At 44.2% G+C, this 12,432-nt stretch overlaps 2 protein-coding genes across 3 annotated transcripts; both read right to left on the bottom strand.

Moving 5' to 3' along the window:
• Nucleotides 1–1,025: 1,025 nt before the first annotated feature.
• sebox (SEBOX homeobox) lies at nucleotides 1,026–2,593 on the bottom strand. The gene is made up of 2 exons (XM_042708507.1): nucleotides 2,412–2,593; nucleotides 1,026–2,231 (listed from the first exon to the last, which is right to left on the bottom strand). The coding sequence occupies exons 1-2, from the start codon at nucleotides 2,589–2,591 to the stop codon at nucleotides 1,578–1,580; spliced, it is 834 nt and encodes a 277-aa protein (XP_042564441.1). The 5' UTR covers nucleotides 2,592–2,593; the 3' UTR covers nucleotides 1,026–1,577.
• A 1,631-nt stretch (nucleotides 2,594–4,224) lies between these two features.
• On the bottom strand, nucleotides 4,225–11,915 carry LOC105906617 (mucin-5AC-like). Of its 2 annotated transcripts, none has more exons than XM_012834798.3 (9): nucleotides 10,792–11,915; nucleotides 6,991–7,072; nucleotides 6,588–6,863; nucleotides 6,176–6,232; nucleotides 5,993–6,062; nucleotides 5,751–5,900; nucleotides 5,417–5,564; nucleotides 5,008–5,159; nucleotides 4,225–4,920 (listed from the first exon to the last, which is right to left on the bottom strand). In XM_012834798.3, exons 1-9 carry the CDS (start codon nucleotides 11,764–11,766, stop codon nucleotides 4,794–4,796), a joined length of 2,037 nt encoding a protein of 678 aa, XP_012690252.2. In that variant the 5' UTR covers nucleotides 11,767–11,915; the 3' UTR covers nucleotides 4,225–4,793. The 2 variants fall into 2 exon arrangements, with proteins under 2 accessions (XP_012690252.2, XP_012690253.2); XM_012834799.3 differs by having other exon boundaries at nucleotides 7,003–7,072.
• Between the last annotated feature and the right edge of the window lie 517 nt (nucleotides 11,916–12,432).

Below are 12,432 nucleotides of genomic sequence, written 5' to 3'. Positions count from 1 at the left end.
ATAAACTAGGACTACAGTTTAAACTGTTGTAATATTAGATCATTGACCTGAAAATGAAGAGATTAGTTGACCTTATAATTCTTTGGTTTACATAGACCAACAATGCCATGAAACCACTGGGAAAACACTCTTCTTGTCAGAATAGCAGTGTGTTTGTGGTATATGCTTTGTAACATATTTCTTTTATTCTTATATTGTTGTTCATTTTCAGTTTTCCTCCCAGGGCAGGGATAACTAAATGAACAGACTAAAAATGAATGAAGATATAAACGTTAGAAAGATGATTGATTAGTCAGAGAGCCCCATATCTCACATAGCCTTTACCTCTTTCAGACCACTGACCAGGGATTATTTGACCAATGTTCAACCCTTCTTTTCTCAATTAAAACCAAATCAGTCAACACGGGTTAATCCCCGGCCATGAAAATTCAGATAGGACCAGGGTCACCAGCCACGAGAGATGCAAATGGTCAGGGGGTTGTTAGCAACTTGAGTTGTGCAATTCACATTGAAATCCACCCTTTTCCGACCCACCTCTTGAGGTGGGTCAAAAAGCCAAATCAGACCACATGGGTTGTCCCCTTCAAACACAAAATCAACATGGGTCTAACCCTGGTTGGTTCTCAGTTTGAAAGGGGTAATGAAAATAAGTCAATACAGATGCATTCAGTTTTCACAGATGTATGTAGAAAACACACAGGCCAAATCATGCACAAAATATATCTCACAGACTTTGGATTTAACACCCAGATTAGGGATTTTTTATTATTTATTTGAAGATGATTTGGCTTTAGAGATTATGATACAGGGATCAGTGTCCAGTGGGTCAGAGGAACTACAATATCTACAATTATATCTTCACAATAATAATCCAAGTCGAATTCAACATTTTGATACACAATAATTCCAGATGGAATGTAAGATCTCTTTAAAATGATAGAATTGGGGCTGTGATTTACGATTTATTTTTTATCTTTTCGTCATTAATTATGTAGGATATCCATCCACATTACATGTAGAAAATATTTAGATATTTAGAAAACAATTATGTGCACCATTCCCCTCCGCCCCCCGCTTTTACTGATTCTACTTTGTTATGTTTTTAAAAGGATCTTAACCAATATATGACATGAAACCTGAGGTTCTCAGAAGCTCTCAATTAAATCCAAACAATGGTCATTGTCAATAGAGTATACAAAGTATGTAAACAGCATATGTACAGTATATAATGTAGATTGTAAGAAAATGAGCCATGAATTACACGATTTGAGATTTATTTATCACCTGAACATGATAACTAGATGTAGTTAATGTCCAATAATGTATTCACTTACAATTAATCTGAATAAATACCCCTTCCCATCCTCATAAAAAGGTGGGAAAGTAAATAGAGAGGACACAGTGCAATTACAATAACAAAGGAGTGTGGAAAAAGTCTAAAAAGTACATTTTGTGAGAGACAGAGGCACATACACAATACACATATACAAAATGCACCATGAAATCACAGAGTTTACAGTCTGTTCAGTCTCACGGAACATTATCATGTTGAGTTCTCATAAGTCCTTAACAACCACTTAGAAATCCACCAGGTTTGTCACCACTGCAGCACTGTAGATTATATCAGAGATATCCCCCAGGGATGTCTGTGGGTGTGCTGGGGTCTGGTGCTGCATTTTGCCTTGGCTCTCCCAGTAAACTTGCTGTGTCTGCATAGGGACCACCTGGTCCACAGACATGGTAACATGCCTGTCCAGGTAAGCACACTTTGTTGCAGGTGATCGAAATGTTCGTGATGAGGTAAAGGCCTGGTTGAAATCGCTCCAATTTTTCAGAAATAAGTGATCCTGTTTCTCAGACAGGGTCCCTGGCTGCAGTGGTTGACTTGGTATCCAAGGCAAGGCTTCAGGCAGATCAGGGGAGATGGGTGGTAGAGGTGGGGTAGGCTGGGCAGGAATCTGGGACCAGGGACCCATGTTCTGTTTCGACCAGCCTGGTCTGACCTCCTGGTCTCTGAGTGAGGCACAGTGCTGACCTTGCCTGCTCCACATTCCTGGTGTTTCAGAAGGTGTAACAGTGGAGTTGAGATGGGGATGCTCACTTGATGGTGGGAAGGAAAGTCTGGAGTCTCTGCCTGGACCATTTCTAACAGACTTACTCAGCCTTCCACTCTTAATGCTTCGAGCACGTCTGTTTTGAAACCAGACCTGTGGAGAGAAGGAATGTGTGGTCTGTTATTCACTGAAAGCTTACTCCTCTCCAGTGGAAGTCCTTTTTTCTGTCTCACTTCTTGGTTAACATCTAGAAACTGCGCCGTTTTAATATTTTTTTTACGGATTTCCTCAAATGACAGCATTAATAGATATATTTACCTAATGGCAATATTATATTACACAAAGATTTTTTCAAACCTGAATTTTGCTCTCTGGAAGTAGAGTTATAGCAGCCAGTCTCTCGCGCAAAGTGATATCTGGGTAAGGTGTCGCCACAAATGCGCGCTCCAATTCGAATAATTGCGCACGGCTGAATATAGTTCGTTTGCGTTTCCTTTGGGCTTCGGGAGGTCCTTTTTCGGGAACAGGAGAGGACATCACTTGTTCCCTGACTCCATCTGTAAAATCACGTTATTTAAACAATTTTCCTTATTAGTAAAAGGTGATGCCTGAATGCAGTCGACTTTAACATAACTTTTCAAGCAAAAGAAGAATGAGTGCTAAACTAATTTGATTTTTTTCAACATGAAAGTACTACAAGCCATACCTGAGAATTGCAGACACTCCTGATTAAAATCAAACACCATGTCTTCTGTGCGTTTTTGAATGTATGTACACGTTCGGTCAACAAACAACGCCATTACTACAGATCAAATACTGAGTAATTGAGCTGGCGACGTCCACGAGTTCCTCACTGAATATGTGCAAATTGGAAAACACGTTCTTTGCTGTGAGAGACCACTGCTGAAATGTTGTGACGCTTGAGGCCGCCCTCCTGTTTTATTCACGCGCGTTTTCTCCACCCCACTCGGCCATTCTAGCAAGGTGTTACCATCATTGTCACTGAGGCTAAAGGTGTCTGAACCATTCTGCTGATCTTGATGTATTCCCCGGGAATTGACAGACTGACGAATAACCTGTCGCCTTTGATCCCCTCCCTATGCCTCCTCGTCATCACCCTTCCCAAAGTCTTGGAACATCCAGGGCGGAAATGTTTGTTGTCTGTCTTGTTCATCGCATAGTCGGATCACACAGTTGAATGTCGGTGACTGCAAACTCTTCATTTTAAACACCTTTTCCCATTTAGATTATGCTCAAAGGGGATTTATTATATACACGTTTTGTCGTTCATGGGTCAAGGACCCTGGCGAGCCGATGGATAAGAATAAAAAGAATGTCTGTATAACTTCTTACTTCATCTCAGCAACACAATACAGCAAATAAATAATAAAACAAACACACAAATAAATAAATAAATGCTGAATGGATGGCATGCCATATTTAGGAAAATCCTCCTCTCATCTTTCATTCTGATATTCTAATATCCAGGGCAAAATGTTATCTCAGGGATGATATTGCTTCAAGGGATTAAATACGGTGAACAACAGTGCCTCCAAGTCAACATAATTTCAACCCGAGATTAGTTTAGTAATCTGTGTGTTCGTGAACTTTATCGCCGTTCAATTTATTCAGCTGAATAACGCTTAACGTTGTGATAGCCAATATTAGCAGTGTTTTCAGGACGTCAGTCTCTGCAATTCTGCCTATCGTACATCATACAATCTTTTAACAAGGAAAAGGGTTATAACATATTAATTACTACTACATTATTACTAAGGTTAATTTATTTTGAAAGATACTGTTTAGAAAATAACCTACTTAAACTGTCTCCAAGGAACGCAAAGGGCGTGGCTTGGATGCGATTTATGGATGTTTTCCGGACAAACTGACTGATGTCTGAGTTCATTTCCTCGCTTGATTGCCGTAGAATACACAAACTCCCTACCTGGCGGTGTCATTACACGCACGTAAGATTAGTTAGATGACAGACTGTCCCTCCGTCAAATGTAGGCTATGTATTTTGCACTGGATCTGTGAAGCTGGATGAGAAACACAACGATGATGGAAGTTTATTCAGAGCCGCCATGCGATCCTTAAAACATTTGGAGGATGTCTGACTGAATGCTTTTGTCCATACTGTCTGAAATAAATTTAGGGCTGAAAAAAAATCTCAATTTTTACTGCTCAGTGCTTTATTAACGGTACATTATCACGACAAGCACAATAATTTTTTTTTTATTAAGGAGCTTGTTACAAACCCAGTCATGCCTTTACAGCAGTGACTATTAATGCAATTCTACTGTACTGCAGAGTCAAACACAGCCCACTTCCCTTTGTTCTCCATGGTCACATTCCAATTCTCTTTACCTACCTGTCCTGTTACTCATTACAATTATCCACAATTATCATCTCACCCTTGTTTTCTCTATATCTTCAACAGCTTTGTGTTTAGCTTTACTCTCTCATCACATCAGCTGTCATCAAAGATATTGGTGATTTGCTATCAGATCATTTTGAATAGACAGAAAATACAGTCATTATATCAAATACAACTGAAGCAATGTCATTAAAAATAACACCAAATATATGCATTGCCATCCGTAAAACACTTGTTTTCTATTTACAAGGTTATCCTCTTCTTGTCGAAATTGGACTTGCAAGGATCAATTCCGAGGACTTTGGTGAAGGAGAACACAGAGATTAATGTGGAAGGAGGGGCCACTGACACGGAGAGGAAACTCATTCATAAAACTTCAGACAGGCGTACAAGGACTGCACGTAGGTAAAAACACACATGGGATCCGGCTTGGAACCCATGGCCAGCATGTCCTCTACCTCAATAAGGCGCATACAGTCAGCCATTTTCCTGTGAGGAGAGATGGAAGAGGTCAGACAGACACAAGGAGACACTTTCACAGACACCATGTGACTCCCTCTCTGTCACATCACTCACTCTGCCATGGTGAAAGCCACTTCCAAATTCCTCTTGGGGTTAGCTGGGTTCAGGGACTCGTATTCAAAATCAGTGGGGAAGAATGAGTGGACCAGCGCACAGAAAGCCATTCCATCAGTCCAACTAGATGAGAAGTTCTGTATGTCTATATGCTGTTTATTGGGGGGAGGGCAGAGAAGACATACTATAACATTGAATGTCCTAGGGTAGCAAGCGCCATATTGTCAAATGCTTAAAAAAAAAAAAAAAAATGCTAATCCTTAAAATGAACAGAGTGTGCAGTACATGTTCAAGTGCAGAAATGAGAATGTTTACACCTTTAACCTTTAGGAATTTGAAATTGTATTTGCAGTGAAAACAACCCAAATATAAGGAGAAAGAGGATAAAAAAACTGCCAATCTGTTTTACCTGGTACCCAATAGTTTTGGATCGACACCATTCCAGTAGAGTCTGCTTTATACTACTGGCACTGCCCCCAAAGCTATTGGAGCGGGCCAGTTTGGGTTTGGAGTTCTGCACAACTCCAAAGGGTTTCGCGGGAAAGGATTTCATCTGCCTTGTGGAAAACAAGGAAATTGTCCCTTATGTCAGGCTGTGTAACATTTGAGTTGTTTAGAGCTGGCCTATGATTTAATTATACTTTTGACATCAAATTGAATAAATCTAAAGCTACATTATGGCGTTTCAGCTGTCTCCTGAAAAATTGAAATTTGTATTTTGGCCACTGGAGGGCAGTGTTTACTTGTTTAGAGTAGACTCCGACTTCTCAAAGAGGGCCTGCTTGGCTTGGACCCCCTGGGGCCGTAGTGTTGGCAGAGTTTGAGATCGAAGTAGTTCAGGCCTCTTGTCTGGAACAGTGGCAAAAGGGTTTCCTCCTCCAAAATCAGTCCTCCTTTTCATACAGATGAGATGGGGGAAAAAATATTGAGTTGACTTTGAACCTAAATATTTGATCATATTCTAGTGCATAGTTATTCAGCTGACCTCTTATCTGTTGATGGGCTGAGGTTGGACAAAGGAAGAGGAGTACTGGAGAGTATTGGTGAGGGTTTGTCTGTATGTGGTGTAACGAATAAAGAATTAAAGTGATGGAAGCATTAGAAAATGCATGCAATGCATCAACCACACATGAACTAACACCAGACTCTCATTCTAATCAGCCTGTACCTGGTAATTTTGGCAAAGTAATGCTCCTCTTCATTAGACCTGGGCTCCATGGTTTTGCTGTGGACATCAGAACAGGATAAGGTTGTGGGACTCAATACAGTACATTAAAGTCATGACCTTCCCAAAATACAATTGTTTTGATAATACTAGCGATCTTTTTAAACCAGGGTGCGAACAGCACTATGTTTGTAATTTCTCTGGGGTTCAAACTGCATACGTCAGTATTTATACTGGAGTTTCTGTGTTGCTATTTACATGGTGGTGTTAAATAGCATACGTTTACTACGTAAGCCAGGGTGTGTAACTTCTTCTTTACACAGGGGTACAAATAGCACCTTCCAAAAAAAAAATAGGCCAGTAAAATAGGAGTAATGAATGATGAGTGTACACTCATTGAAGACACTCCACTCACCAGCTTTAGTCGGAGACTCAGGTACCGGTTTAGGAGCAGTAAAGGCAGGGTCAGAGGCAGAAGGGTTGAACGGCTTCCGGAACATTGAGTTGGGTGACTGAGGTGTGAAGAGGTTCGGGCGGGGCAGCAGCTTCGGGCTCCTGGGGACCCCCAGCTCTAGGGGTCGGGTAGGGGGTGAAACGGGGGCCTGGGGCTTGAACAGGCCCATTGGGGTTTCGTGCTGCCCGTTGACGTTTGACCTTGGGTACTGAGGTTCCGTCAAGGCCTCTGAGTGACCTAGAGGAAATGAATGAGAGAAGTTCTTTTAAAATGCCCACTATAGAGTTGATAGTAGGTATCCATGGGCTTCACTGTGTTTGTTTCTTTCATTTATTTATGCACATGTGTATGTTTGGGTGCGTACTTTGGCTAATACCTAAGTCTCCTTCATGTCCATTCTGGGTGATTGGCTCCAGTTTGGTAGGTGCTTCCTCATGGATATCTCCCTGTGGAGCAGAGGACAGATTCTTAGAGCTGCCATGGAGTAGAAGGCCACAGAAACACACATGCTGACACAATGCAATGCGACTTATGTGCCCAATGGAAATAAACACTTGATGACCACATGAAACTGTATCACTGTTTCATAAGAGACTGACTGTTATGGCCCTATCTGGCATTCCATGGCCTGCCCACCTTGTGCCTGTGCTCTCTCTCCCCCCCTCTCTCTCTCTGCAGTAGGATTTGGTCCTGATTGGCAGGGGGATTAGAGGCCTGCTCCCCACTCTGGCTGGGGCTATCACCTCCTCTCCACTCTGGCTGGGGCTATCACCTCCTCTCCACTCTGGCTGGGACTATCACCTCCTCCCCACTCTGGCTGGTGCTATCACCTCCTCTCCACTCTGGCTGGGGCTATCACCTCCTCTCCACTCTGGCTGGGACTATCACCTCCTCGCTTTTGTTTTCTGTTTTGCTGACACCCCTAGACACTGACTGGTGCTAAATGTTTTGCTTTCTTCCATCATACTGATGTTATTTACATTCTTTATTAATTCTTCAAGCATGTGTAATACTGACAGTTTTGAATAATACTTCAATTCATTCTTCATCATGGCAACTTTGAAGAATGAAACAAATTCAACAGAGGCGTAAAAAAAAATATCCAATAGTTACTGTTATGAAAGTTAATATGTTCCAAGCCTCCGCCTCCACCCTAAATTCATATTACCATATACTCTGTCTTCTCATTAGCCTCTCATGTCTGTACGAGGTTCCTTGCTTTATTAGTGGAAACCCCCTTTGGGTTTTTGGAAATCTGACGTGTCAGTTTTGCCAGGTTTCAGGGATCATGAATGTGATTCAAACTTTCCGTTCTGTTAATAATCCTGTCGTTGCCGTCAACTGGCACCACTGGCGTCAACTGCTACTTTTAGATGCAGACGTGAAGTATCTGGATGGCAGGGAGCCACGGGTAGAGTGAGGGCAAGGTTCTGAGACTAACACTTTAAACCGGACATGAGCTGCTCTACGTGACCCAGTGACCACAGAAGTACCTTTCTCTGCAGGCAAGATCAAAGCAGAACTACAGGAACGGAAGAACACAGGACTGGTGATGCCCACCAAGTGACACACTCTGAATTCCTTCATTATTAATGGCACATGTTGAAGTAGGATATTGTCTTGCAGTTTAGGAGCAAGGAAGAAATGAGTCTAATTGTGTTGTCAAAGGCCAAACTAAATGGGAATATCCAGCTGGGGATTCCAAGCCAGGCTTCTGTCTTAAGATGATGCATGTACACCCTCTGGTTAAAAAAAAATACAACTGTGGCTTGGTATACTTACAAATTTCCATAAAAAATGGAAGGGACATAACGTTACCAGCACTTGTGTATTTCTGGACTTGGTCTATTTTAAAACTGGTCATCAACTCTGCATTAATATCTGACTAACACTATCCCCATATATAGCTGTTGGGATGAGTTAATGACTTTCCACTAGCATTTAGCTCTGCTTTCCCAGTGGGATGGCCAAAGGAGCTGCCAGTGAAACATTAGTACCCCTAAACAAGGTTACAAAAGTGCCAGTGCTTCTTCCACAGTCTCTCCCTTCCTCATGATTAGATTTAGGTTTTGCCTCAGGAAGAGAAATTTACAGTAATAAACAAATATATTGATTCCTTGGCTGCCATGGCGATGAAAGATATCACTCCTTCCCACCCCTCCATTAAACTGCATATGTCGGTGTTCAGTGATGGGATATTTTTAGGTGATAGGCAGATGACCTCAGCTTCTAGGAATGCTGGGGGGTTGAGTTGTTGTGGGGGTGTTTGGGGTCGGAGCAGAACAGCTGGTTAGCCTGCCTGTGGATGGACGAACCATGGAAAACCAGCCTCAGCAGTTCACAGGCAGTCACCTTAGCTTGCGACAGAGCACTCCCCCGAGAGGCAGACGAGGTAGAGAACCTCTCACTGTGGCTCAGTGTCGTTAGCACGAAGATCTTGACTGCATCAGAGCTGAGTTAGTATTTAAAGGCATGGTTTGCTCATGCATGTCAGAATAAGCCTCTAGTTAATCATTCACTTCCTGGTATAATGCATCCATCTGACGTCACTAGGCAATGGGGGCGTTACCACTATACATTTAATATAAACACAGCATAGTGGTAAAGGCACTGGAACTTAATCAGGGCATATGATAATACTGTGTTATAAAGACCATGCCCTGGACCATGCAGGAGAGTACTGACTAAATCTTTAGGGAAAAACGCAATCAATCAGACCCCCTAAAAATACACGTGGCCTTTTGTGGACTGAGAGGAATGGCCAGAGGGATCAGAGTGGGCCTCTGAACCTGCGGAGGAGGAGAGTGACAGGGATCTGCATGCTACATCTGCCTGGCTGGCACAAGGAAGCGTGTGGATCTTACCACATTCCAATGGAGAAGCCCACTGTTGCTAAGATTACGGCCGACCCAACAGCTCTCAGTAATATCACACCACAACCAAGACAGATGCTCAAAAGCATATATATATATATATATATATATATTTATATATATTTGGGTACTGTGAGTAAGTGTGACAGTTTGACCTTAGGTGTCAAGTGCATTCTATGGGATTTAAGTTTGTGTGTGCATGTGTGTGGGTGTTTATGTGTGTTTCTGGGGTGCAGGAAATGGAGCATCTCAAGTCTCAAAGTCCCTAGAGTCTCTTTTCTCCCCACAGTGTCACGGGCACAACATGCGGCTCATCTCACAAATCATAGGAAGAACGTGACTCTTTCTATGAGGCTGAATTATGAGGATTTATCGTCCACATTAATCACAGAGAGCCTGCATAAGCAGACCTTAAGCACTGATGATGGACACGGACAGCATGCTTGCATGCACGCATGTATGCAGATGTGTAAGACCGTGTGTGTAAGTGTGTGTGTGCCTATGGCTGCAGATGTGTAAGACCGTGTGTGTAAGTGTGTGTGTGCCTATGGCTGCAGATGTGAAAGACCGTGTGTGTTAGTGTGTGTAAGTGTGTGTGCCTATGGCTGCAGATGTGAAAGACTGTGTGTGTAAGTGTGTGTGTGCCTATGGCTGCAGATGTGAAAGGCCGTGTGTGTAAGTGTGTGTGTGCCTATGGCTGCAGATGTGAAAGACCGTGTGTGTAAGTGTGTGTGCCTATGGCTGCAGATGTGAAAGACCGTGTGTGTAAGTGTGTGTGTGCCTATGGCTGCAGATGTGAAAGACCGTGTGTGTTAGTGTGTGTGTGCCTATGGCTGCAGATGTGAAAGACCGTGTGTGTTAGTGTGTTAGTGTGTGTGCCTATGGCTGCAGATGTGAAAGACCGTGTGTGTTAGTGTGTGTGTGTTAGTGTGTTAGTGTGTGTGCCTATGGCTGCAGCTGCGTGCTCCCTGACACATGCTCTCCACACAACTCAACTCAACTGGATCAGATATCAATCAACGCCTCAACATCGCCGTACTCTAACGAGAAAAAGACCCGTCGACATGTCCGCACAGAAGAACCTTTGATGCATCCGCCAGGAAGCCTTAATGGTTCTAGTGGGCATTTTTGGCACAGCTGGTCATCAAAAGAACTGAACACCAAAACGGAAACCCTCACAACAAGGTTCGCAGCACAACCTTTCCAGGTGTTAAAAAAAGAGTCTGGATGGTGGATGGCATGTGGGTGGAGGAGATACAATGCCAGTATGAAAGCATCAAATAATTACTCACATTTGACGCTGAGAAGACCCTGGCCTCTGTGCTGGAGATGACAGCCTGTTGTGTGACGTATGAGCAGGTCGACATAGACCCACTGTCGGAATCATGGGTAGAATCAGAGCCGTCGCCAGGTGTAGTTTTGAAAATGATGGGATCACGACCAAATCCAGGGCGGGAATCAGGAAGAAAACCGAGGATGGATTCAGAGGAGGGACCAGACGCCAGAACAGGTTCGGGATCAGGACCAGGCGTTGAATGTTGGAAAGAACCAGTGGTTGACTCAAAGACAGAATCAGAAGTCGAAGAATGAACGTGACCAAAAGACGCATCAGAGATAAACTCAGTTGTTGAAACATGGTGAGAACCAACAGATGACTCAGAGATAGAACCAGCAGTAGATTCATGGACAGAACCAGCAGTTGAGATCGAGACAGAACCAGCAGTTGAATTTGACTCTATGACAGGACCAGGGGGTGAATGAGCAGGAGGCTGAGGCGGGCACTCCAGCTCCACAGTGGCACTGGCACTCTTCGGGTAGTGCGCCACTGACACGGAGCTCCTGACTGCCTCAGAGTGAGTGGCGAGGCTCCGGTGGCTCTCCTCAGTGTGTTGACTGGAGGAAGTGCGCGTGGCCGAGGCGTACTGTGCGCCATTCATCCTGGGGACCTTCTGCTCGAGCCGCAGGACGGGCATGTCCTCCACCTGCTGTGTGAGCTCATCCAGCCGGGCCCTGAGCTCCTGGTTCTCCTGCTGGAGCCGGGCCCTGAGCTCCTGGTTCTCCTGCTGGAGCTGGGTGACAGCGTCCCTCAGGGGCCCGCTCTTCCCGGAGGCCTCGTCCAGGCGCCGCTCTACCGTCCGCTTGAAGGTGCTGACGTCCACGGTGATCTCCCGCACCACGGCCATCATGGTCCGCTCGAGGCGCACCAGGGCGGTGTGGGTGTCCTCGCCCGAGGCCCCCAGCATTGCAGCCATATGACCCGTCTCCATGAGTTAGAGCAGAGGAGTCGTGTCTCTCTGGCTGCTCGGTCTGAATCCCTGGGTGCGTGTGGGTTTGTGGGAGCGTGCGAGTGTGAGGTGAACACACTCCTGGTAACCCCCTCAGTCCCCCTGGTGATTGTGTGCGCCTGTGCTTGACACTCACACACATGGAGCTTTGGGGGCCGAGCAAAGCAGGGGAGGGGGTTGAGGGGGAGGGGGAAGAGGTCACCATGTTCTGGGGTCCTGGGGAGGGGTTATTTTTGGACAGGGTGCTTGTCTTACAGACTCAATGTGGTGGATTTGGGACTGACTGACTGACAGACAGTTCAGATCCTACTAAGCTCACAGAATGGCATAAACAGACTAGTCATAGCTTTCCTCATGGTGTTTTTGGAAAGGAGAAAATAAGCCACTGGTTTAAAATTGAATGCATGAGTGATATTCAGAGATCATGAGTAACAAGTCTAAAAAAAATCTAATTAGTTATGGTAAACAGGTTAGGGTTTGATCAAACTTGATAGATTCCATACCCTGGTTATACAGGGTACTGCAAACATGTATCCGAAGTTGGAGTGTTGAAATGCTAAATTGAGGACTCCTGAACTCCCAAAGCTGACCTGGAGTTTTTTTTTTTTTTTTCCTACCCCCATCTCCCCCCTCCTTACTGGACTGAGC

Source organism: Clupea harengus, chromosome 8 (genome assembly GCF_900700415.2).
Source record: "Clupea harengus chromosome 8, Ch_v2.0.2, whole genome shotgun sequence".
NCBI classification, from domain to species: Eukaryota; Metazoa; Chordata; class Actinopteri; order Clupeiformes; family Clupeidae; genus Clupea; species Clupea harengus.
This window is presented reverse-complemented; position numbering and strand designations above follow the sequence as displayed.